Genomic DNA, 27,874 nt, shown 5'->3' on the forward strand with positions numbered 1-27,874 from the left:
ATCTTACGTGCTAGCCTCTGAATAAACTAACCTAAGCTTAATTTAGCTCTTTGTTCTTGCATAAAATTATTCAGTCTCATACTTATAGTTCTCAGTTTATTACAGATACGATAGTATTACTTATCTTATTGGATTTGTCATTTTTCGTACGGGAAAATTAAGCTGAAAAACTTATTTGAAGAAACCCAGCAAGAACTGCTGTGACAACATAATTTGACAGTTGATGTCTCATTCAAATATCCTTGCTATGCATTTGTACAACGGATGTTGTGTATATTTTATATAAATTGTTTTAACCAATTATCCCTTATAATCACTTTTTTGTTCTTTTTTTGCTCCCACTATGTATATCAAAATTCTCCATGATTTGCTACACGTATTATATTTTCCTTTATGCCATGTTATTGTTATATCTACACATGAAAGACTTAAGGATGTATTGCTCATTTGAATTATAACATTCGAGAACACTAACAATGAGAGAAGTAAATATATTCAAGTATGGAGAATCGAATAATAGTAATAAGAGAATCATTTCCCCTTTGACGAAAAGTTTCCACGTTTCTTTGTTTAATATAAAATATTAATCGTTAATAATTAATTATTGGTACAATTCTAACTAATTGTTTTTGTTAACGATTACGTTAAAATATTAAAAAAAGAAAAAAGAAAATGAAATGATTAAAAGTTGGCCATCAAGGATAGGCACGCGTTTAGTCAGTGGGCATCTATAGTGTATTCGTTTACACACTCTTACGAGGAATTTAATTTCACGCGGGTCTTTTGGTCATAGGTACTCTTCTCTACGGTCTCCAACGGCGGAATCACTTCCTGCCAGCTGTTGTACGCTGTATTTTCCAACTCTTCCATATATAGACTTAATCCGTAGGTACCATTAAAGAGAAAATATACGTTGTATATACATACTACATATATGCAGTTATGTATAACATATAACATTGAATATGTATTATCTGTGATGCTCAATAATCAGTGTACGTCGATATTGTTATTGGATAAATAATACAATACAACAAACCTCTTTTCTACCCTCGGAATGTTTTTTATAAAATAAAACATAATACTCGAGAGAGAAAGTGGTAGAGAAGACACTTTGATTTTGTGTACTCGATAAGTTCGAAGATATTCCTCGATATACCGTTTGATGTCTTGAAAACGAACGACTCTCGTAAAGTTACCATAATGTGGAAACGTAGCAATGATCGAAGAACTCTCAATCGTCAAGACAACTTCTAATAACGTTGTGAATGACCGATCATCTTATTCGACTAGTAAGAATCACGATCGCATTGACCTAATTTTTTTATTTCATTTCGCTCAACCATTTCCTAGATCACTCGCGAGAAATAGTGGAAGGCGCGATCCTGAGAAACATGTTTCTTTCCTAACGACTGTAATTACAGAGACGTTTCGTTTATCTTGTTTTGGTTAATTGCCCGACTGGCTTTTCGTATGTTATTTCCGTTGAATCAGATTGCTCTTTTTTTTTAACTATTATTATTATTATTATTATTATTATTATTATTATTATTATTATTATTATATTTATTTCACGAATTTTCTATTTTAATGAGACTAATAATTCTCTTGTAGTTTTGTGTATGTAAAACAGAATTGACAATAGCTAAGGTGTAAGCTATTGTTGTCGTAATTCGTATCGATGTACTTAGGCGTGTAAAGGGTAATATATAACAAGCAGGTGCTCGATCCAAGATGCATGGAATTACTCGAACATATTTCACTGGAAATCATTTAATTCCGCATAGAGAAACATTTAATTGGCTATAATACGCCTGGAATTTGCTGAGAGATCGCACCATCAGCATTCCGGAATCTTTTTTATCAAATTGTTAATTTTGTTGTATGTTGTTTTTCCTTTTTTTTTCTATTGCAATTTTAACTCGCATAAGTTCTAACTGCAATTCCAGCGCGAAAAATTTTTTGCGAAACGTTCGTTGTTGTTTTTGATCAAATTAATTGTTTATTGTATTTCGAAATGGTTCGGATATATTGAAATTAATTTTAATTTTTCAAGTTATAACCTTAAAATTTTAACAATTTAAACATTTTCTTAAACAATTAAAAGAAATTTAAAAACATTTTCTTAAACAAAAAAAAAGAACGTTTAAATGAAAAATTGAACAATTTAAAAGAAAAAAACAAGATGGATAATTCGTTCAATTAATTTTATCACGCTCAATCCCATAACAAATATTCGTTCGATGGAAGAAGAGACAACTCTTGAAATAGTTTTATCTTGAACGAAAAAACCTTCCTCACGATCACGCTCGAATTTTATTGAAGCACATCACCTTGATAAGAACCCGATGAACAGCCATTGACTTTTCTTCTGTCCTAGTACACGGTAGCTCCTCGAACGAATGAAATCCTCTTTTCTCCATTTACCATTCGAAAAACCAGTTCGTCCTAAGACTGATGTCTTCTACGTTGATGACGCAAACATTGGAACGGTTAGTTAGGTACTTTTCTTTAACTCAATGTTTAAGAATATCTACGTGACATTCGTAAAATATAATTCAACCCCCCTAATAAAACATTTATTCCTATAATCAAAAAAATAATTATCGAGTCGAATTAAATAATTAATTAAACGTATTAAAAACTAGTATTTGTACATCTAATATATTATATAGAAAATTTTTTAATTCTGAAAGATCGTATAATTAACGATCAACGTAGGTATATCAATATTAAATATCTATTAATAATTCCCCTTAAGACTTTCAAATAATCAATAAAATATTTTATAATTACATCGGCACTCCTTGAGATTGAAACATATCATATCTATTTAACATAATTATGAAAAATTTTGATTAAAAGCAGTAGATCTTAAAAAAAATGTGTTAGAAATCAAAAGATTGATGGATCTTTTTTCATTTGTTTTATTCTTTCTCTCTCTTTCTTTTTTCTTTCACGCGACCACCATAGTCGCTGAGGGAAAAGGATAGAGAGAATCTATGTAGAATGAAATAGTGGTCGGTGTTGCGCGTGCGCTCGCCGGTCCTCCCCCCCTTTCTTCACCTTTCCGGCTCCCCTCCGCTTTAGTGGAACGCGGGGAGTGAAGAAAGGGGAGAAGAAGGCGCTCCGTTCGGTTCTATCGTTCTCGACCGGTAGTCGCGTTCTCGTGCGCGTTACGTGACGTCGCGACGCCTCGCAGTGCGTCGGCGACCGGCGTCACGACGCCTTCATCTATTCTATTTGAATGTTCGTTCTATATCTTTTATTATTCACGTCTAACTTCCATCGTACACGAGCTCGTGATATCAAGAGTGACATAACGAAGAGGAAACAGAATAATCCCTTTTTTTTTTTTAAATATTTCTCGTGCGTTTTTTTATACAATATTCGGCTTAGATATTTGTTTATTTGTTTTTTTACTTGTACTGTCTTCTTGGTGGATGGATGGTGTATCGTTGATAAACGATAAAAGTAAAAGGTTTTTATTCGTACTATCGAGAAATTTAAAGTTTAGACGTCGATAATGATTTCTTTTTTTCTTTCTTTTTTTTTTCGGGAAGAAAAGAGTTCTTGTAATGTTTTGTACTTTGTTCATTTTTAAGAGAAACAAAAAATTCGTTTACAGCTTTAACAAAGAGATCAATATCCTTTTTTTTGTTCTCATAGAGAGTTCTGAACGTCGAGTCTCCGGCGTCGAAACGACGCCGGTTAGTATATTTGGAGTGCGTATCGTCGAGAGGGAGATTTGTTGGATTTCCATGAGTCATCCATTTCTATCTGGTTCATCGAAGTTGTCTCTACTTCCGTGGATGTCTTATCGAAGTTTGTTCGATGAATATATCTCGCGACGTCGCGAAGCTTCTTTGGAAAGAGAAAGAAAGAAATATAGGAAGAAATTCTTGTTGATAAACGATATGAAGATACATTTTTAGAGGTCAATAGTAGTCGGAATTCGAAGAGATCGACGGTACGAGGGGTCCTTTTTTTTCTTTCTTTCTTTCTTTCGAGGTCACTCAACCTTAAATGGGGAACGTATATTTTTCTCTTCTCCATCGGTCTGCTGCGTAAATATATATCGGAAATATCGAGCTGAAGCAGCGCACTGCGTGTGAAAATGGCGAGATACGTGGCACGAAAGTTACGAGTGAAAATTTCGAAAAATGCCGCACGCTCATTGTTTATCTTTTATCGCAAACGTTCTCCGTGTTCTCGTTTATATCTCGTTGCACCCAATGCGATTAAAACTAACCTTGTGTCTCTATCTTTCCCTTTCTTCTTCTTCTTCTCCTTCTCTTTCTCTTTCTCTTTACATTTCTACTTAATTTTTTTTTCTTTTTGTTTTGTTTTCCATAGACATTCTGTATTACCTCGAATCGATTATCCTTAGACCATTTATTTCATGAAATGTTATCGAATCGTCCGAGAGAAAAAGAATAAAAAGAAAAAAAGAGATAGGGATGCATGATGAAATTTCGTTGAGAGATAACCGATAATCGAGGTTCCACTCGGCTAAATACGATTAGATGAAACGAAGTGGAAAGACATTGAAAGTTCTTCGGGAAGTGTCTTCCTCTTCTTTTTCTTCGTGGCTTCTTTGATCGAATAGTATTTCGTGCTTGAGAACGTTCTTTTAAGTGGACCGCGATTCTCTCTCACCCGCTCTGTTTCTTAATCTCTTTTTCTCTCGTAACTCTTGTCCTTACGAGCTAACTTTATGGTGAGCACGTAGTCGAACACCAACGAGTACGTTGCTCCGTCAAGCTTTCCCTCGTTGAATCACGAGTGATAGTAGGTACTCTGTACGAACCAGTGACATAGACTTCTTCAAATGCGTTGCACCGTGCATCGATAAGAACTCATCGTATAGGTAACGATAAGAGAACGTCTTTAAAATAAAAAAACAAAATGTCAATCTTTATTGAGTCTTCATTAATTTTGTTTCTCTCTATTATTGAATTTCAAATCTTTACTAATTTATTTTCTTCTTTTATTTTAGAAATTTGTCGATGCATGATCCGTTGTATGAAACAATTGTTACTTCATTAGAACGTTTGTTTAAATTCATACTTATCTATTTACTTTTTACCTTCTTCTTTCGTTTATCTCGCGGCGACGAATTGAATTGTTTTCTCTTGATATTCATCAGCGTTCAAGATGAAGGTTCACGGACGATTCGTTGATACATACGTGTTGCGCAACTAACCACAGTCGCGTGCAGCTGATTGTTAAACAACTCGTGGAAAGTACAGCTGCTGTTTATTATAAAGGCTCGCAATAGTATGTTTTATTTGTAAAAATATTAATGTATATATATATATATATATATATATATATGTATTAATATATATATTAATATATATGTATATATATATAATGATATTATTTTCGCAATAGTTTAAAAATAAAATTCAAAAGGAAAATCGATAATAAAATATACATTGTGAATTGGATCAAGGTTCTTGATAATATTAAAATAAAGAAAAAAACTAAAATAATTGTCTATATAAGTAGTTTCATAGTTTACTATAGCGATAAATTTCGAGTAAATTTTGAGTTCTTTGAATCGTGTAAAAAAGGAGATAGAAATACGTTAATAAAGAAAAAATATATAGCTTCATCTCCATCCTCCGATTCAGTCCTCCAACTCGATTCGTTAGGGTTAATCGAATTATCGTGACGACCAATCACATCGGCTGGCCAGGGAATTGCGGCTCCATGAAGGTCGATAATCGTGAGTCTGCACCAGTTACCGCAAAGTGACGGTGTATTAGACCACACTGTGTGAGATTCTCGTTGAACGATTCTACGTTAGATAATTACCTATCTACGAGATCTTACCTTTCATCCGAGATCAAAGTATATTAGAAGCAGATGAGCTGACCTGATTTCTTCGTCGTCGAAGAGAAAGAAGATTGAACGCATCGTTCACTATCGCAAACCTCTCTCAAGATTTTCTCTCAGCCAGTTGTTTTTCGAAGCGTTGCGTTCTTCGTAATAAACGTTTAACGCGATATAAATTATCCGACGCCGTAATCGTACCGTAAATTTTATTCTAATTTAAAGAAACGAAGAAAGAATAAGGGACAGAAAGAGAGAAAAAAAGAGAGAGAGAGTAATGCAAATTTATTTCATTTTCTAGCGAAATGTTTTCTTTCTAGCGAAACGTTTGCACTTTTTTATATTTCTTTCTCTTTCTTAATCTTTCCTTGTCTGTTTATTCAGAAATAAAGTAAAATTTAAGAGATATAATATCCGGTATCAAAATTAACGGGGAAATGAGAAACGTCTCGCTGAAAATGCGAGTCGTGAGTTCAGTTTCTAATTCAGCAACCGTCATCCGGTAAATTTTGAATAGCATCTTTCCCGACGGCCGTGAGTGCTGGTTGCGTCGAGGGATAATCGCCGTGCCCGTCAGCCGTTCTACCGTCGTCGTCGTTACTGTTGCTGAATTCAAATGTTTTCGCCTTTGCGGTTCGCGAAATTACTGTTTATTTTATTCCCTTCGTCGTTCGTACGCAACGAAATGTGACTTTAGAAATTACGACAGCTACCGAAATATTATGTATACATATGTATAATTTTAATCTTCTTTTAAGATATTTCCTCTTAATTATCACGTCATTAGAAAATAATTAACGTTCACGATCGTTACGCTGAAATAATGCGAGCATTACAACATTAATTACTCGTTCTAGTCAAACTTTCTTTACTCTTTTGTAAATTTATATATATATATATATATATATATATATATATATATATATATATATATATATATTTTTTTTTTTTTTTTTATTTAAATACGAACTATGTCGTGTGGTTGATCGATCAATATTCCTAGTTTTATGTTTTTTTTTTATGGCAGAGAAATCTAGGCGTTATAGGAAATAAGGAGAGATAGCAAATTTCAAGAAGCACGTACTTATCATATCGCACGATCGGTATACGCCTTGTCTTGTCTGTCTTTCTTTCTCATTCGAACCAATATCCTGTTCGTTTTTTACATAGGCACTCTCATGGTCTCTCTCAACAACGATCCAATCGGTAATAAGTCTGCGTTCCTCGAGCTCGTTTCTCGTCCCTTCCGCTTCTCGTTTTTACTCTCAGCATCCTTTCCCAGGACCTTGATATCTCGCAAAGACTCCCGATGAACAATCTCGTCCTTCGGAATATTTGCCAACGATGGTGCTATTGCTATTGCCTTCCTATTCGTTCTGTACTTTTTTTTGTCTTTTTTTTTCTTTTTCTTGTTACGATTGACCCTCGAAAAAAAGGTTCTAATGATGCCTAGGATCCTATTACAAGACCGTTGGAAATCGTTGGAACCAGCCTGTACGATCAAAATTTTTACCGTCGTTCGTGCTCCGCCGTAGAAGAGCCCAATAAACAGAATATTACGGCACGTACCCATCGTTTTTATTTAAGTATTTTTTCTCCCGATATTATTGGAGTAATCAGAGGGAAAATTATATTAAGAGAATATCAGAAATTATAAATATTATTAAATATCGTTGAATGATATCCCTTATCGAATTTTAAAACAAAACAAAAATTAGATTATTTATTGAAACTCTTTATATAAACGTTTTATTCAATGTATGTATTATTGAAAATAATTTCTCGCTTTATTTACTATATGGCTATTTATATAGATTTATTTATCACAATATCCCGGAATAATTCGTTCGATCGATCGATCGTTATTTTTCCCACGCGTTTTTATTTTTCCCACGCGGATACAAATATGTGGTTTGACGTTTTTTTTTTTTTTTTAAAGATTACATACATATAACACGAGACGCCACGAGAGATAATTAAAACAATAGAAAGTAACAAACGTGAACGATCAATGATAAAAAAAAAAAGAAAGGAGATGGATGGTGGTTGTTTTATCAGATATTTTCACGACGTACGTATCGTCGCTACGCATTATTACGTTATCGGAGACGTTTCGAACGCATACGCGGAAAAGGAAAACGACGACGATAAACTCACCCATAATATAAATAATTTACAACGCATTGATAATTCGAGCCTTCTTGTTAGACCACAAAGGAGCGTTGAGAAGTCTGTTACTAATTGTCGATTTGATTTTTTCAACGCCGATAAAACTCAACAGAGAAAGAGAAATGCATAATTTAATAATTTTACGACATGTTATAAATAGTTTCTTAGAGAATACATTTCTTAGAGAACCTCTTTCCACCAAGAAAAACAGTGATTTATGAAATTAAACGAATTTACGATGTTCCGACTGTTTCAATTTTCACAGATATTTAGGAAAAAGATAAAAGAGAAGAGAGAAAGAGAAGGAGGGGAAGAGGGAGAGAGGAAGAGAGAGATTTTTCTCGAAGAATATACTCATTCTTTTTGCGTCATTATAAAATCCTATTTAAAAACAGTGAAATGTGTTGTGTATCTTCACCGACCGACTAATCGTCGTCACAAATCATAATAAACGAACGCCGAATTGTCATATTTTGGATTCCTTTCGCAATAATGCTACCGCCAATCATAAACAATATTAACAGTGATATATTAACATTATACACGAACCCGAGCAACGGCAGAAGCGTGGCGAGCCGTGCTACAAGAGGCCGTTACGCTGAGATTGGCGTTAAAAGGTAAAGAACCACTTATTCCTTGTTATTTGTTTTTTTTTCCTATTTTCTTTAATTACCTAATAATCGTAATTATTAAACTGATTTATAAATATGTAAATATAGGTGTTATATTTAATTAAGGAATTTATGACTTTATTACAATAAAACAGAAAACATACATTTTCGGATAAATCAATTATACAGAAGGGTAAACCTAGAAATCCTGATTATGAAATATTATATTTATTTGGTTGATTTGTAAATAAATTTTATTATTGGCAAAAATTTTATATCGATAAAATAACAATTATTTATGAATAAAATCAATAGAATATTTGTATAACTTCTTATGATTCTACTGAATAAAACTTGCGAATAACTCTAATGAAGGAATATAGTCAATTTCTTGCAAATTTAGGTCGAATTTTGTGCGGATACCTCACATGTGGTATCTTTTTTCCTCGTTATTCTTTCTGTCGATGTTCATACCGTGAACAGGTTCAAGTTTTTATTTCAGCTAGCTCAGCTTAATGGAAAGAATATCAGCATTGAAATACAATCAAGCGCATAATGTTCAAGTGAGATTAAAAGAAACAAGTGAATGGTGGCGCTGCATCTTGCGACTGCGTGACTGCTAATTACAAATCGATTTTATTTCCGAGGTCGTTGGACGCTCGCATTTCGTCATTAATACGTAGAAATATCGTGAGCAGACACGTGACTTTATCTTTTGTCGTTATTCAATTAACATTGTAAAAAGTATGAGGATAAAAATAATAATTATAGCAGAAAATTAATTATCTAATAATCTTTAAACTTTCGTTTTTCTTTTATAAGCAATTAATTTTACGAAATTTACATAGGAATAATTAATATAATTGTATTCAATGGAAATGTATTAAATATATTGTAGTGAGAAATGCAATTCTTGTTAAACACATGTAAAATCATTCTAATATACCCGTAACATCTTTCAGGCGAAACTTTCTTATGTATAAATCTTATCAGTGATTCACTCTATTCAGCATTTTGACACTAAACACGATCAATATTCTGTCAGTTCGTAACGTCCTAGTTGATTCGAAGCAGTCGACTAGAAAATCTCGATCAGCTCGACAGGTAAACTCACACCGGTACTAGTATCTTTCCATCATAGGATTTCTCAACGTTATTTAGATGAATACTATATTACGTATATCGATCATGCACGATATCCATTCGTTGACGTTCCATGAAAGCTAAGTTCGAATCGGTAAACAGGACAGAAAGTTCTTCGCAGAAATATAAGATAAACAAACTTCGAGATTTTCTTTGAATAAATTTCGTTGATTAGATATAATAATTAATTGAGTTTACGAATCAATTTTTGACTCTCATTAGAAAGAAAGATGAGAAAGAAGAGTGACAAAAAATGAGAAACATGTTGGCATAAGAAAATCGATTTTAATCAGCGGTTAATATGAAATATGATAGCAAAGTGACCAGCAACGCGAAGCCCTTTGGTTCATTCTTACGTAAGCGGCTTACACTGTGATCCGCTTAGGTTTCCACGAATAGACCGCGGATGAGATTCGTTAGCGTTCTTTTTTTGGACAAGAAAGTACCTACTTCCTTCGACAATGATTACGTGGTGTGTTACTTTCTTACGAAAATTTTATTATTTGTACAATAATTATATTTAATTATATTTAACTTATAATTAACTATATTTAACTAATGCTAAAAATTTACATTAAGTAATTAACGTAGTTATTTATAACAGTGTTTCTCAAACTTTTAATCGCGCGGCCCAATATATTTGTTTATAATGCTACCGCGGCTCAAATGTTTATGATATAAAATTTTTAAGAACCCAATAGATAAATTACTGTATATTATTTAAACATATGACTGAGATATTCTTATAAATTCGCAGGAACATGTTACAAGGATTTTCTAAAAATCTCTTATAAATAAATCACTTTCCTCTTTTTGGTTTAAGGTAGCAGGTATCATTTCACGGTCTATTACAAATTTAACGCGGTCTAATATTAGGCTGAGGAGCACTGGTCTATAATAATAACGACGTTTCAAAAATAATAATGATTTTTCATCGTGTATTTAAAAAATTGAAATTATTTAAATTATTTAGAAAATTGAAGTTAATTGAAATTGAAAAATGAAGTTTACATCTATTAAACATAATTCGAAGACGAAGAAAGAAAAATTAAAAGAACAACGCGTTATTTATTGAGGACCTCTTGAATCTCATAATCACAGACACTTCGTATTTAAACGTTCCTAAAACCATCTACGGGAGTCTTCAATACCATGTGTACGTATAACATAAATAAAGCTGAGGTTCAATCACATTTAATTGTATTTGACGGCATTGCTTTCCAAAAGAAAGGTCGAATAAAATGCAAGGAAAACGTTAATGAATGTCGTGCATTATATATCTACCGATCAAAGACGGTATGGAGAAAAAAAGAGAAGGGTGAAAAAAAAGGAGGAGACTGGTACGTTGCTGGTGATGATGGTAGTAGGGTGGACGAAAAAGCGGCACCGCCTTTATACCACTTACAACCCTCTCGAGTTGACAGCAACCGGTCGAGTGTTATTCGCGAGAAGCTCTTTAAACTGGTCCTTTTGAAATAAAGAACGAATTCGAATATGCACATTTGGTATTTAAAAATCAAACTGTTCAACTATTCTAGATATTAGAGAAAATACAAGTTCCGATTATTGAGAACAATTTTAACAATTAGATTGACGAATTAATTTTGGTCCTTTATTTTGAAATATTAATTTATTTATATTATCATGAAATAGTATGTATAATAAAATACAACTGATTATACACTTATGATAAAAATTATATTATTTCTGCAGGAATTATTATTGATATTAATGTTATTATTGATAATAATTTTGGAGAGTGTTTGAGTTTTATGTATATATATATATTTTTTTTTTCTCTCTAATTATTTTGTAATTAGTGAGTATTTTAATTTTGTAACACCCCGTAGATACCAATAAGTACAACACGTATTTATGAGAAGTATACGTGGGTTTGCACATATTTAGCGTAGTTACCAGCTTCTTCCTCTTCCTCTTTTTCTCTGTTCTCTTCGGACGCACGTAAGCGTGTTAATTCGACCACACGTTAATTCGCATGTGAACGTGAATGCACTCTCGCACGTGCGTGGCCTCATTCTTTTGTCGGTTGATTATCGAAGGTCGAACTTACTGCCAGGTGGGAAATGTGAGAACCTTTGAAAGAAATCTTCGATAAAAGCGGATTCGCCAATTTTTTTTCAGACCGGTGAACGAATCTGTGAGAAATATTCTTATTGTCAATTTAGTTGATACTCTCAAGTGCTCATAATTTAGAATCGACGAATGATCCTGACAAGCCTTTTTATTGAATTTTCTAAATTTACAGACTCATACATTCTTGTAAAATGTAATATCTATAAGAAGTTTGGTATACGATCGCGTGGTTACATTTACGATAAAACGAGATTAAGTTCAGTTGCCAGGATTATATTTACTCATATCAAGATCTGATAAATCGGGTCAACCTAACTGCGAAAGATATCGTTCGAAAGAAAATCGGTGAAATGGTTCTTAAACCATAAACTTTCTGGAGCAAACTTCGCGAATCCACTTTCCCAGTTGGAAATCCGCCCCAAAGTCTTTACAAAGTCGAACATTATTTGGAAGATTGTTGGACCTACTTCCAATAATAATCTTATATTTCGTTTGGTAATTTCATATATTTGATTGAATTCAATTGCATTTCATTGAGAGAAAAAGCAAGTGATTGTAATCAAGTATAAACGAATTAATTATTTTCTAAAATTTCGTATAAAATTATATTCTAAAGAAGAACAATTGGATAGTAAACAATTTATAAAAAAAAAGAAGAAAAAAAAGAAAATAAGAATTTGACAGATGAACTTGATTCTTTATTTTTTACTAAAGCAATACGTTTTGTAGACTATCGACGGAAAAAACCAACGAAAGCAGAGAGTCATCTAAGGATACTATATGTAATTTTTACTTCCGACGTTTGCGTGTTTTCCAAAATAATTACATGGTCTACTCATACATCTTCTCATGGTCCTCGTAGCGTTCATAAATTGTGATTTCACATGATTCGGGGATACCATGTGAAATACGATATATCATTCCTGCACTAATATTACGACATACCGATATACAAGATTTCGAAGAACATTTAATCTTGTGCTAGGTAATAAATAAACAACAAGATTAATTTTTGTCGATCTTCTCTCCCTTCGATTTCGAAACACGAAAAGAAAAGACAAATCAAAACGAAAAACAAGGAAAAGAAAATATTTTCCTCTAATATGAATTCGTCTATTTTCTTAAAAAATTTATCAAGAAGAATCTTCAATTTCTTGGTATTAATATATTAATTATTCAAAGACTTCGCTTATTATTTATATATTTGTTAATCATTTCCGATCTTATTTCGATGATTAAAACGTCTCTATATACTCTTTTTCCAAAATATTTTTAAATAATGAAATATTTTTTCAGGAACGATAGATTTTTCGATGATATTTAGAAAGAAATTACTAGTTTCAATATAACGATATTTTCTTTTTCTTTTATTTTTCAAGACGAATATAGCAAAACGATCTTACTCTCGACTAACACCCCTCGAGAATTTCGACTAAAGAGAGAAAGAGAGAGAGAGAGAAGAGCCTTCTCCGCGACTCAGACTCAATTTCTACGGTGGAAATGGCTTCCCGCGTCGATCCTCTAGAGAAGGAAAGTCAGCTCTGTGGTTATATTCTTGCGAGAATCCCATCCAAAAGAGCGGGAGGATAACCATGATATTATTATACTTATTTGGAGAACGTATTATACGTCTATCGGGATATCAATGTCCGCGAATATAACCTTATTTCCATTTCGATCTTTCAATTCTGTCGATATTGCATTTCAAACGTTATCTTGTGCAAACGTCATTGTATTGATCTCGACATAGATATATTTTTTTTTTACGTAGGAATATACAATATATGTAAGAAAGAAATGAAGTACTACATATAAAAGAAAGAGAGTAAAAAGATTGGACCAGACGAGAACGAAAAGCCAGAAACGATCCCTTTGAACACTTCTCTTTTTCTTTTTCTCTCTCTCTCTCTCTCTTTCTCTCTCTCTCTCTCTCTCTCTCTCTCTCTCTCTCTCTCTCTCTCTCTCTCTCTCTCTCTCTCTCTCTTTCTCTTTCTTTCTCCCGCGCGCCCGCATCACATAGCGAAGTACAAAGTAGAAAGGCTCCAAAAAGAACTCTACGCTTTTTGATCAACGTACATCTTTAGCTCGCATAATTATTAATCTGACTTTCTTCCTTTGTCAGTAAGTGTCGCGTGAGAAAGAGTCTAAAAAGAAAAAAAAAGAAAAGAAAAAGAATGGTACGACAAAATATAAATAATAAAAATGAATCCTCATTTCGTTAGATTGTTCTGCTAAACATTTTCTTAATTATACGCGCGCACAAAAATGCATTTATATTGTGTAACTAAATCCTTACGTAACATTCAAAAAGATCGTATATCAATTTTAAATACGAGATTTTTAACGGGAAAATATAGAAAAATAAATACATATAGTATCATAAAAAGAAATCTCCCCTCTCTCTCTCTCTGTTTCTAAAAAAAAAAGAAGAAAAAGAAACGGAGGGTTTCATTCTCTTTGAAAATAGACGTGTATTTTTCATTTTTCTTATTTTCTTAATTTTATTAGCTTTACCTAACACACAGGGATAATAACACAGATCATTATAGTTAATGAAACAAGCGAGAGGACGACGTTTGAGGCCGGAAGTGGACCATGCTCGTTAACGTACGACCGCAAATAACTCTTTATTTACCAAGAGAGTGTAATAGAGAATAATCTCTCTCTCTCTCTCTCTCTCTCTCTCTCTCTCTCTCTCTCTCTCTCTCTCTCTCTTTCTTGCTCTATATTCGTGTATACCTGATGGTTTGATTCTTCCTGTCTCCCGTTCGTTATTACGCGCTATTGCTTTTTCGTTTTAAATAATATGTCCGGCAAGCTAGTCAAAGTAGCGTTACGAGAACATATATTTGGCCGGAGTGCATTTCGCAATCTGTGATGAAACATTCTGAACTTTTTATTCAAGTAGGTCAACTTCGAAAATAGTTGGAATATTATGTGGAAAATTCTAGAACAGTCTAGTGATATTCTTAGAACGAGCTGAACTTCGACGATCGAGGACATTCTTTGTTCAAGGTCGAAAGTTTTCTTTTAATACGTTCGATAAATCTTGCTCATCAGTACAAGTTCTCCAATGACTAATCTTCGTGTCAATAGATTTTATAGAAACGAAAGAGAAGAAAAGAATCAGAAGAAAGAAAGAGAAAGAAAAAAAGAGACAGAAGATTTGTTATAAAAAGTTAAGAAAAGAAACCTTAAATCAAAACATTCTAAAGATAGGAAGATATTAACACTATATAACACTATATAAAGTATTTAAATCAATTTTTATACTAAAATGTAGAATATAAAAAAGAATAATAGGATTATTCAAATAAAAAGAAATGTAAGCTAGAGAGGGAAAGAAGAATGTGAGAGAGGACTGGGAAAAGACAGAGGAAGAAGGAAGAAAGGAAGGAGGAATCCAATCTAACGGGTGACGTCAGGGACATATGTACGGATCTGAAACAGACCGTGGCGCTACTTAGTGCGTGAAGTGTCGCGTGTTACCTCGGGTAACGTAAGCTCGCTTCGCAAGTCCCAGCGTGAAACCCAAGAGGTGCTCTTTGGCTTCGGTTTCATTCGACGGGAAACCGGATAGGTTGCTGCCGCCATTGCCGTTGCTACTACTATCTTCTTTATCGTTGTCTTCTTTATCGATACATGCACACACATATAGAGAGAAAACAGACTGGAGTGACTTAAGCGAGTCTACCTGTTTTCATGTTTCTTCCTTCCTTCCTTTCTTCCTTCTTTATCCATCCACCCTTCATCTTCCTCTTCCCTTTTTCTTCTTCTTTTTCTTCTTTTTCTTCTTCTTCTTTTTTGTAATTTCAGGATGTCATCTAAAAGGAAACTTTCTTCTCGTGCTCATCTTCCTTTTCTTCAAACTCTTACTGTAGCGGAGTCTCCCAGAGAATAACGAGAGTTTCCGGCTTTAGCAGGTGCTTTTTCTCGCGAACAGATAAACGATGCCTTGGATGTTTCCTTAGATAGTACGGATTGCGACGGTAACAAAAGATTAGTAAGATAAGTAAGAGACACATGATAATGTCTATGTCGTATTTATGTTCTACTGATTAATATTCCTTTCTTCTATTAATACTGGTTACAGAAAGGGAATGGGATAGAAACGTTGTGGAAATAGCAAGATAAAGATTAGATAAAGGAGTTGATTGATGTCCATACCCTTTTAAACGTATTCTTACCAGTCCTTTTATTATTATACTTAGCTCCATTTCCTATTGGTAAGTGCTAGTTACATATTATCTCGTGGCATAAAGCATCCTGAAAACATCGTAAATATTCTTTGAAAAGTATTATAATTACGGAGCCGTCCCCCTTTCTTCGAGATATCGTTTTACTCGGCAACTTTTCGATTCCTGCCAAGTGATGGATATATGCGAACCATAAAGTCGAAAGGACTGAATGTTCTCGTTTCTCATTCTCTTTCTCTCTCTCTCTCTCCTCTCTTTCTTTTTTTCATTTTTGACTAACGATTACGATTACGAGAAGTAAATATTGTATATATAAACAATACTATAGTCACTCAAAATGTAATAAATTAATAGATATCGTGATATTCTATTTACGAAAATTTTCTTTCGAATATGTAGTACAAAGTAAATGTATTGATGACAAAAGATTCGGTAATATGAGTGTACACATTTATGACAAAGAAACTTTTTTCTTCGTCTTTCACATTTACAAGAATGTAGTTGTTGGATAAAAGTCGAAGAGCAAAGTACAGGGTTTTTATGCGTGTGGGATAAAAGTTTTCGATAAAAGTTCGAAAGAGACTTTTCTCTCGTTCGTGAGAAGACACGAATGAGGGAACAGAGAGAAAAAGGGGAGAGAAAGAAAGAAAGAGAGAGAGAGAGAGAGAGAGAGAGAGAGAGAGAGAGAAACTTATCGTTTCACCAGACAAGACGGTGCAATCGTGTAGTCGGGGAAATTAAATCGAGCGTAAGTCCTATCCTTCTTTCGACGTAAGTACAAACCGGATATCGCTAGAAGCAGTTTCATCGACCACGAAGATAATTAATTTTCTTCGATTAAAAGATCGAAACGTGCACGCATATCGTATATCCTTCTGTGTGTGAATAAAAGAAGAGAATACTCCGAAGTAGTTTTTTCTTTCGTTTTTTTTTCTTTTATCTTATTTTTGGTTCCTTTCCTTTACGTAGCTCCATAAATTGTCTTTGTTCTCCTGTGTACCATTTATCAATATAAATGAATAACGTAAAATAAAAACATTCACGTTTTATTTGTAATATCGCGATAATATAATTTATATATTAGGTCCTCTTGGGTTTTCATTAAATTGTTAATTAAACAATTTGACCTCATTGCTATAATTAAATATAAATAAGCTTTTCTTTCGAGAGAAATTTAATAAATGAGATCATGAGAAAATTGAGTAAACACTAACGATAAAATATTTCTTCTCTCTCATTTTCTAATTTCTTTCTTTTTTTTTTTTTTTTCTTTTTTTATGAAAGCGCGAGGAAAGCTATCTCTCAATCTTAACATCCTAATATCCACTTATTCGCGCTATGAAGAAGTAGTCATTCGTGCCGAGATTGCGACTATCAAGCGGATTTCTTTCCCTTTCTGGCCCCAATATACAACACCGACGATTTTCTCCTTTCATAAGCTTAGGTTCTTCTTTGAACGAGAAACGTTTCTAAACATAAATAAACGTCGCTTATAAAACGACTCTTGCAAGAATAAAAGAAAATATTTGACGATAAGATCGTATATTTCATTTAATTTACATATTTTATATTTACTTTTATTTTTTCAGAATCATTCTTTTTTGAAACTAGAAAAATTTTAAAAACTATTTTTCAAGAATAAAATTAAATATAAGAAACATAAGGAACGTATACGAAAATAGAAAAATATAAGTATCTCTCGATGCATTTAACTCTAACTGCAATTTTCTAATCAAACCGGATATCCGTTCACGGAAACAAATTGAACGGAGTCGGTGCGTTTGGTTTAAGCGACTTTCTGCGGTATAGTTCAATGGCGTAAATTTTATGCGCCGCTAAGATTGGCGGTATTCCAATCGTAACGAGGCGACCCGACGTCTGGAATTGCTTTTGAGCGGGAGCGCGTTGCGAATACGAAAACAGATTTCGATTCTCGTATTTGACTAGGTAAACCTCGTGTTGCCTCTCTCTCTCTCTCTCTCTCTCTCTCTCTCTCTCTCTCTGTCTCTTACTTTCTCTCTGTCTCTCTACCTGACTTCTTCTCTCTCTCTCTCTCTCTCTTTCTTTCCTTCTATTTCTTTTTTCTACGTTTTCTCCAGTTGCACGATTCTTTTTTTCCTTTCTTTTATATCGACTCGGAAGGCGTTTCCCCGGCGAATTTCATTCCTTCAGACGATGTAGAGAAGAATGACTTCCTCGATAGAGGAAAAATTCCTTTTTTGTGGCTTCTTCCGTACCTTTTAAGGTAATTATCTTCTATAAATATTTTTCTTTCGTAAAAAAAAAAAGAAGAAAAACTGTAAGAAAATGTACGAGATAAATAACGAAGAGCTCGATATAAATTATCATTGTACACGATAATTAACATAGCTCGTCCTTTTATCAGAAAAATATCAAAAGAACTATAAAATAGTTCCAAAAATGGGAAAATAACTTGATGATTTCATTCAGTGAATACTTCGTGAAGCAAATTTATACAAAAATATTATTCTTCTACTACGATATCATATTTGTTTTTTTCCCATTATAATTTGTTAAGATCATAAGAAGTGCGAAAAACGAAAAATAAAAATTGAATGTGTTAATTAATAACGTCGAGCAAAATAGAAGCACGGGAAAAAATGAAAGTGTGGATGTATCTCGAGAAAAGAGGTAATTTAAAAATCAGAAAGAACAAGAAGGGTAGAAGTGCAGGGCAAATACTACTTAGGTAGTTCGCAAGCGAGGAATGACCGGATCTCTAACGAGCTATCTTTTAAGCGACGAAAAGAAGTGGAAAAAGGAACGAAAAGATGGAAAGATGAAGAAGTAAAAGAGGGATTTTCTCTTACAAATATGGAACTAATGCGAGTGGAAAAAGTCGCAAGAGTGGCTGTTTTCAAGTGCAATGTAGAAAGAGAGAGAGAGAGAGAAAGAGGGAGGGGGGAGGGAGGGAAGAAGAGAAAATAACATTCGTATGACTCGCAAAGACTTCGTAGATGGTGCTCCCTATTTCTTTTTACGATCTCAGGCGTCATTCTCCACTTGCCACGACGGGAGAACTTTCGTCCTTTGCGTTTCGCTTCTTTGATCGTTTGCTCGAAAAGGATATCAAGAATTATTTTTTCAGAAAAATTTCTATTTTCTTCATATTTAAAATGTTATATTACCTTATCATTTATCTCAATAAATTTTTTTTTGGCACAGTCATATGAACCTATAAGTATAATTTAATTATCGACGTTGATTTTAAAATGAGCTGATAACATGTCGAATCGGACACTCAGACTGATATACATGTTGTTTCTTCAGATAGCTTCTGCAAATAAATAACGTCAAATATTAAATTGTCAAATATCTACGATTACATAATATTCTTTGATCGAAGAAGTGACGTACGAATTTAAAATAATAAATCATTTTTTAACAAAATCCTTTTGAATGTCTAATCCTTCGAATATCGTTAATTTTTATTTTTAAATCATTTTTTATAATTTCCTTTTTAAAGAATACGAAACAATCAATTCCTTTTTCCAATTCAATTTCTTTTTCCACAAAGCCATGAAGGTCCTATTTCTCGAAGAAAAGAAAAAGAAAGGAAAAGAAAAAAAAAGAAAGGAAAGGAAAGAAGGAAAGAAGGAAGAAAGGAAAGAAGAAAGGTGAGTCTTTCACGAGGCCCTTTTCCCCTTCAGATAGGGTCGATCCCTTTCGTGGCAAGCATGTGTGCACGGAAAAGATGTGTGCATGCATCCTCTGCATCCCTTTTTTTTATGAGACGTGCAGGTCGATGCATAGTAGCTCGTTAATACGTAAAAATGCCGTCGTATAGGAGAATGCAAGAGAGAGAGAGAGAGAGAGAGAGAGAGAGAGAGAGAGAGAGAGAGAGAGAGAGAGAAAGAGAGAAAGGAAGAGAAAGGGAGGCAAAGAGAAAGAGAGAGAGAGAGAGAGAGAGAGAGAGAGAGAGAGAGAAAGGGAGGCAAAGAGAAAAAGAGAGAAAGAGAGAGAAAGAGAGAGAGAGAGAGAGAGAGAGAGAAAGAGAGAGAGAGATAGAGAGAGAGGAAGAGAGAGGGAGGGTGACCGGAGGAGGACCACGTGTTGAGAACCTTCAGTTGTCATGGCAACACCCATCTGATCTCGTCCGCAGACGACGAACACTACGATCGTGTTCCAGGATCGTAACCACCCTCTCGTGGACCTCGCCGGCGATCGATTCGGAAAATGTCATCGAATTCTACTTCGATCAATCTAGTGATAACCGCGAAATATGTACATCCTATGTACATGAGAAAATAACTCATCAAGTTGGACGTTCAGACGAAGAGGAAAATGTTTATTTTTACAATAGTTTTACACGATAAAAGGAATTGTTAATATCATTATGTTAATCATCGATGTATTAAAAAAACTTTGACTCGAATAAATGTTCATATCTTATTTATTTTAATAGTCAACTGTTTTGCAATATTCTGAATTATTATATTTTTATTATTATAATATTTAAGAAATATTTTCGAGAGTAGTTTAAGAGTCTGGATGATTAGTTTCTTAAAATAAACTTTCCAAAATTCGAGCAAGTCTCGATGATAAGGTTCGTCGCAACAATACTGTAATATACGTTGACGAGGCTGCACGGTCGTTGGTTCTTGATAAAATGTCCAGCTGTCAAACGCAGAATGGACAATACGTCGTCGCAGTGTGCACGTATGCGTGCATGATGGGCGATGCCCGTCGCTTTCAGCCTTTACGTACGTCAACCCGCGCACACCCCCTCTCTATCTGATATTCACCCAATGGACGGTCAAAGTTTGTTGGAAATAACAACGGTATGGCGCTTGGGAAGTTGGTTCGTTCGAAAACACGATTTAACTGTCAAACAACGAAGAGATGGACGGAACACACCATGTCACCTGCATCGTTACGCCCATATACTATACTCGTACGAGCTATCAATGGGTAGTAGTGAAAATAATTAATCAAGTCTCGATAATCACTGGTAGCTACGCTTTTCGATCTTACGGTGCTCGTTACGTGCTCGAACGAAATTCTATGAGAGGCGATACGTCATCATCTGGCTTGACTGCTCAGTACACGCTGAACTTTATTCTTTATTAATTTTATCGTTTGAATTGAATTGACTAGCTAATCGAAATAATATAGGAGTGAGTGATAGTATATGTGTGTGTATATATATATTAAATGTGTATATATATATACACACACATACTATCACTATATACACACACACACACACACACACACACACACACACACACACACACACACACACATATATAAACGATCGAAAATAATTTCGATCGAGACTAGAATTTATCACATATTTAATTTATTACATACTTGTATTAAGCCTATCGAAAAATTCTGTTCGTTTGTTAATTATTTTTAAAGAAAAGAATTTCTTGAATATCTGAAATATATGTACTGCATATAAATACCTAGCTACCTACGTTAAGCGTCGATGATGAAACGTTGAGATTACTCGGTTATCACGCTTTGGTACACCGTATTAGCATTACGTTTCACGCACGTCCATGAGGTAACTAATAAAAAAGAAGGGAAAAGAAATAAAAGGAAAAACTTGTTTAATCGATTCTTAACCAACGTTTCTTTCCATTTTCTTTTTGCAGAAGCGATGTCTTCTTGGAACCGTATCTGCAACAGCACGGGACCGTTCAGGTTGTCAGCTCGCCGAGCACGCCACCACCGAATCCGCTCCAACATCATCAACTTGCGCAGTTACATCATGGACAGGTAAGAAAGAAAAAGAGATTCTTTTCCGTTTTCCAATTTAATCGAACTCGCGGTTCGAAATTTTTTTAATCCTTTTGACTCCCTCTTAAACTCTTCTCGATATCGTTTCACGAATTTCCGCGTTAGTTCAAATTGAGACCGTACCTTGATCAACATAGTGAATCAAATTGAAAACATAAAAATATAAACGAATGATCCATCAATGAGACGGATGAAAACAAAAACAACAAAAAGATATTACATCAGAGAAAAATATCGAAGATTTAATAAGAAAATCGTTAAAGTATCAATCAATCGGAATAACGAGAAGGAAGAATAGATACGGGACTCAGGAAAGTGAAAGAGTAGATAGGGAAGGGATATGGTAAAGACAGACAGAGAGGGTCGAACTGTAGGGGTGGATTCGGTGCGTGCGGGCTTTTCGAGTGTAATTTAATTTGAAATGCAGACTGACACACAACGGCATTTCAGACTAAAGGGATTAAACGTGGACGTGAGGCACGTGCTGAGAGGCCCCGAAGCTAATTGCAAATCCCTTAATTGCTCGTCGGAAAAAGTTCTCCGCGCGAGACTCTTGTCTCGTAGCGAGCATATCTTTTAGACGCGTCGCTCGTCGGAGTAGATTCTTAAGGAGAGATACATCCGTCTCGCAGATGTCGACGTTAAATTCTTTTATGATTTTCTCTTTATTCAAATCTTTCTTTAGGAAAGGGAATACGAGATTAAGTGATAAAAGACTTTGAGCACCTTTATCATTTTTAAATTTAAGAAACTCGATATTTTATTATATTACTACTATGACTATAGACCTATTTTTCTTACATCCTTCAATCTACCTGTCATAGGTATATATATATATATATATATATATATATATATATATATATGTTATTTTTTTAACCTACATTATATTATAAAATAATATATAATTAAGAAAAATAATTTTTAGTTGAATAATTATAATGTTAATAAATGTAAAAAAAACTTTTTAAACTACTTATTCTGACAGATTTGCTTGTTAAAATTAAAATGTATATTGTCGAAAAAATTAATAATGAATATCGTAAATTAAATAAAACGAATTTTATTCGATGAACTTAACTATAAAGTTCACTCGGGCAGAATTGATTTCCCTTTCCTTTTATTTTCTAAAAGAACGTTGTACGAAAGAGAAATACTTCAAAATGAGGGGTAAAAGTAACGGCAAGTCGATAGGTGCTCGATTTCGCGAAATTCGTTCACGATAACTTCAATGCGATGTCAATTTTTACGAATTACTAAAAAAAGTGTTCGACATTGAGAAAGAGAAACAAAGAAAGAGAAAATAGGGGATTCCAAGGGGGAAATCGATCGATTATCGTTACGTACACGTTCAAATCAATGATAATTAAAGGTTGAATAGTAGAAGAAAAAACTGGAAGGAGTTTACGAATGAAGAAAGAATCGAATGTTCAGCCCTTTTGAATGGCTAATCTTTTTCACAATGAGAACGTTTTATTCTCTTTGCTCCCTCTTCTTTCTTTTTTCTTTCTTTATTTCTTTTGTTCGTTTCTTTTTCGATGAAAAGATCGTAACAGGTCGGGATTAGATAAAACGATTAAAGGGTAACTAGGTAAATCGTAAAACGACATCGGCTGCAAATTGAGATAACCCTCCACCCTCCTCCCATCCTCATCTCTACTCTTTCTCTCGACGACATAACGCCGCATTAAATCCAGCCGCTTTATGATGGGCCAGGGAGGATTTGCAAGGGGTACCCTCTTGAAATCGTTCCACCAACGACGACAACGACGACGGAGATTTCCATATTCGTTTCGGTTAACGTACCACAAAATTATCAAGAAATTATGAGTCGATGGCTGTCGTAAAAGAATCGATTATTTCTAAAGATAAACTTTTATTGTTAATCAATTCATTAAGTATCACTCATAAAATCATTTGTATATTTTGGTAATTTTCAGAGCGAAGAGTCGCTTTCTTCGGAAGGCTCGGCCACCTCGGGAGGATCTTCAGGCACCACGGAAGATTCTGGCAGCGAGGTGGCATGTGACATAACGCTGATCGAAAGACTCATACGATCTCATCCGATTTGGTTCCTCCCGGGTATTCAAAGAGCTGGCGCTTTCCACTTGTTGCAAGGAAAGGAGGAAGGGGTGAGTATAATTACTTACTTAAGAGAATCAATTAGCCGTAAGAAAATTACGTTGTTCGGTACAGATTGTGAATCATTAATCTTATCGCTTTCATGTGCGAAAGCATCGACATTGTCTTCGGTTATATCAGCAAAAGAGAAAATAGAAGTAAAACATTATTTTTCTTCCGTACTCTCTTATTTTCTTTACGATTGTATCGTCGGCGAAGCATGATATTCGAAAAAAGAATATCCTTGATGATCAGTTTCTATTCTTTTTCTTTTTTCCTATATTTTTATCTAACTAAGATCTCATTGGAGGCTATCGGTTCTATGAAAGAAGATATAAAGACTCCTTTAATAATTCTCTATTTATCGTTTCTAGAAATTCTTACTTATTGAAACGATTTTCTACGGTACACTGTTTCTAATTGGTTCTTTCAACTGAAGGTTTGCCCCTGGTGTAGGGTCGTAAAAAATCTACTGAACTCCCGCCGGCACATTTCTCACGGGCCGTACTCAAGTCATGGACAATTAACCGATAATATTTATTACGTTCAACACGTGTCCGGAACATTCGGAATACGAAGGACCTTCGAAACATTTGCGAAAGATCCGTCTTTTCTATGGAGCGTGCGAAAAGTTACGGTTGCACTTTGATTTACTACCCGTTTATTTTGCCGTTGACTTTTATCCGACGAAGCAGGAGAAAGCTGCATGTACGAAAGTCATTTAGAAGTTTCTTCTTTCAGATTTCAAATATAGAATGATCACAAAATTTTCGCCTCACAAGGACGTTACATAAGAAAATGCCTTCCCCGAAACAACAAACAATTCTGTATCGCATTGCAAGACATTTTCTGTTATTTTCATTTTGCCTTCCCGTGTAACCAAATTTATTTCTCTGACAGTTACTTTGATTAAACATGATTGTGGATTTCGAATTGAAGAATGAGAATGAGAAATTATAAAGAGATGGTATTTTTAGTGAATAGAATGCGCGTGCGCATTTGTGTAAATCGTCCACCGCAAATTTATGGATTCACGGGAGAAGACTATTAGAATAAAGTGTACTTTACACTATGTCATAGCATACTGGCAGTAACTCGAAAATTCATTTCACGAAAATTCTACGGAGAAATCAGTATCTGCCTGTATCCGCCGGAAGACATTTAAATGGGGAAAATTATCCGACGATTATCAGGGAAACACATATTCGGTATCCGGAAATCGTAATTCCCTCTTGTTGCTTATTCAAACAAAGGCAGGATGATATATTTCATTGTTTGTGGCTATTTGGCAAGCACTGTGTGCCGTTTTAATATGCAGTAAACGTAAATGCCAGATGTGGTACCATCGAAATACTGACCCTATCTCTTTCTCTCTCTCTCTCTCTCTCTCTCTCTCTCTCTCTCTCACTCTACTTTGAGTCTTCTTCAAATGAAATCCAACTTTTATCTACGTAGACCATTGAGAACGTTATTCTTCGAAGGGTCCATATATTTGATCAAATCAAATATTCGATTATTAAAAGGACTGATATCTTATCATTCTTTTCATTTCCTTTCTGTTCTTTTTATTTTAATCATATTGTTAGTACATTAGCTAGAGTCTAATTAATGTTAAATAAATTTTAAATGAAATTTATTTAAAATTTATTTGATGAAATCATTTCTTGGAATATTTCGAACACTCTTTCGCTGTTATTTATAAAAATATGGATCTTTTAATAATTTTCACGTTTCGACAAAGTGAAAACTGCATCGTTTTGATGTGCGATTATCCATCATTATTCCATCCGTCGTTTCAGCCTTGATATTTCTCTCTATTTCCGTTCGTATCGAGCGTTGAAAAGAGAAGTTGGGAGGAAAAGGAGGGAGGTAGAACAATGAGTGCATCCGTGCAAGCGCAGAATCTTATCTAATACTCCGATGTGAGGAAAAGTGAGAGGAAGAAAACGAAGAAGAAGAATAGGAACAGAGCCAAGTGGTACCAGATGGAAAATCGTGTCAATGCCTTGAGAGAGCTCTCGTAATCATTGTGAAAGCACCTCGTGCCAAAGCGTGCGAATTCTTCATTGAAAATCGTTAACATACGTGTGGCATTTTTAAATAAAATCTTTCTTACTACGGTCCCACTTTAATTATAATCGAGAATCAATCAAAAAATTACCGAAGATAAATCTCAATAGAAATGTATATTATTCTGTATATATATCAACATTTCAAGATCTTTTATTTTGTTATTAAATATATATTCGGCTGTTTGTAATTGAACATGCATAAAGGACATTGTTATTTACTAAAGGCGCAAAAAAGAACCACAGAAAATCTTTGGTATGAGAAATCAGTCGAAATGATAATGTTCGACTCAAAGGAAGGTCTGTCTCTTTCTTTCTGTTGATTATCGTCAACGTTCGCGTCAACGTTTAGTCCAGAAAAACGCGGTAAAGGAATATAATAAACGATAACGTTGGTGTAGAAACTCGAAGAATTATTCGATGTTAGCGAACGATGACAAGGTTCCTAAAACGTCGACGGTCATTTTGTTGTGGGTGGTGATAGTGATCTCTATGGCGATCACGATAGCTAGAGACAAGAGAAGAAAAGAGGCTCTGCGTTGTAATCAACTTTGAAAACTACTGCGAACAAAACGAGGCATTGTGCCGTCATTGTTTCCAGCCGTCCCTTTCATTATTTTCTAGCTCTGTTAATTGTTATGCTCGTTCTCTTGCATTTCTTTGCCTCGAGGCTTCCCCACCATCAATCCACAACCATCTCATCTTCTATCTCTCTTTACCGTTTTTCCATGGGTGGGCACGAACGACCAGATAGCTCGAAAAACAATGCTTCTCGCAATTACTCTCTATAGAACGTTGAGAGCATCCCTCGTTTTCGGAGAAAATGAAAGAATAGAGTGATAAGAAGGAAGAGAGATAGTCATGTCGCGAATCAGTAACACGTTGAAATCTAGTAGAAAGGTATAGGAATTCAAAATCTACGAGGCGAGTAGATTGGGAGAAAATGAAAAACAGCCGAGATTCATCCGGATATGCATCGAACATACAGAAGAAAAAGATGAGAGAGACGAAGATGGGAATAAAGGGAGCAACAGCATTCAAGTTTTGCTTCGTTACTCACCAAGTGGAAAATGAAAAAAGAACTCACACAACGTCATTCATGCTGCTATATCGGCACACCACCGACCATCCGACCGAACGAACGAAACGAGACCTCCCTTTTTCTTTCTCTTACTCGTTGTTGAGTTTCCGCGAGTAACTTCGTCTCCCTCGCTCTTACGAGCCCATCGCTTTTGTGCATTCGCTCATCCGACAGCCATTTTTTGACGGGAAAAGCTCGCAGTGATGCATTGTCTCTACTCTCCTCATCGTCCTCATTTCTTTTCATTTTCGACACTGCATCGAGGTTCTCGCTTATGCATCCGTAACTTTACTAGTAGTTAGCTATACATTTTTTCTTCTTTTGTCTATCGTTCTTTTTTGTTCGTTCATTTTATTATTTTTTTTCTCTTTTTTTTTTCTCAATAAATGTATTCTATTATATATATTAAACGTATTATCAATAAGATGTGTCCTCATTTTCTTCTTCTTCATTCTCTTCGCATACGTTGTTCTTATTTTCCAAGAAAAAAAAAAGATTATTTCGTCTTTTAGTACAATTCCCGTTTTTTTTTCTTTCCTTTCTTTTCATAGAACTTCGTAGTCCGACAATCGAGTCAAAGCGACACGATGGCCCTTTCGGTGAGATTACCAGCCGGGAAGGGACCTTACATCGAGCACTACCTGATCCAAGCCAACAAGGGGAAGTTGAGCTTGGAAACAAGTGAGAACAGGTTCGACAACATCCCCTCATTGATAGCTCATTATTCCCAGTGCTGGTGAGTAGCTGTTTATCGAGTTTATTTCCTTTCATTAAATACTC

The 27,874-nt window shown here is 34.5% G+C and overlaps 1 protein-coding gene across 8 annotated transcripts in view; it reads left to right on the forward strand.

The window, feature by feature from the left end:
• Positions 1 to 27,874, forward strand: part of LOC124953678 (protein sprint-like) — a 149,669-nt gene that overhangs the window by 112,060 nt on the left and 9,735 nt on the right. For 4 of the 8 annotated variants that reach the window (XM_047505420.1, XM_047505426.1, XM_047505425.1 and 1 more), the window contains 3 exons: positions 21,679 to 21,802; positions 23,764 to 23,955; positions 27,646 to 27,830. In XM_047505420.1, coding sequence (XP_047361376.1) covers positions 21,679 to 21,802; positions 23,764 to 23,955; positions 27,646 to 27,830 — 501 coding nt within the window. Of the gene's footprint in view, positions 1 to 3,142; positions 3,370 to 8,275; positions 8,628 to 19,019; positions 19,693 to 21,567; positions 21,588 to 21,678; positions 21,803 to 23,763; positions 23,956 to 27,645; positions 27,831 to 27,874 lie in introns of those variants that run through there. The other 4 variants (XM_047505422.1, XM_047505423.1, XM_047505427.1 and 1 more) reach the window with 4 other exon arrangements.

Source organism: Vespa velutina, chromosome 13 (assembly GCF_912470025.1).
Source record: "Vespa velutina chromosome 13, iVesVel2.1, whole genome shotgun sequence".
NCBI lineage: Eukaryota > Metazoa > Arthropoda > Insecta > Hymenoptera > Vespidae > Vespa > Vespa velutina.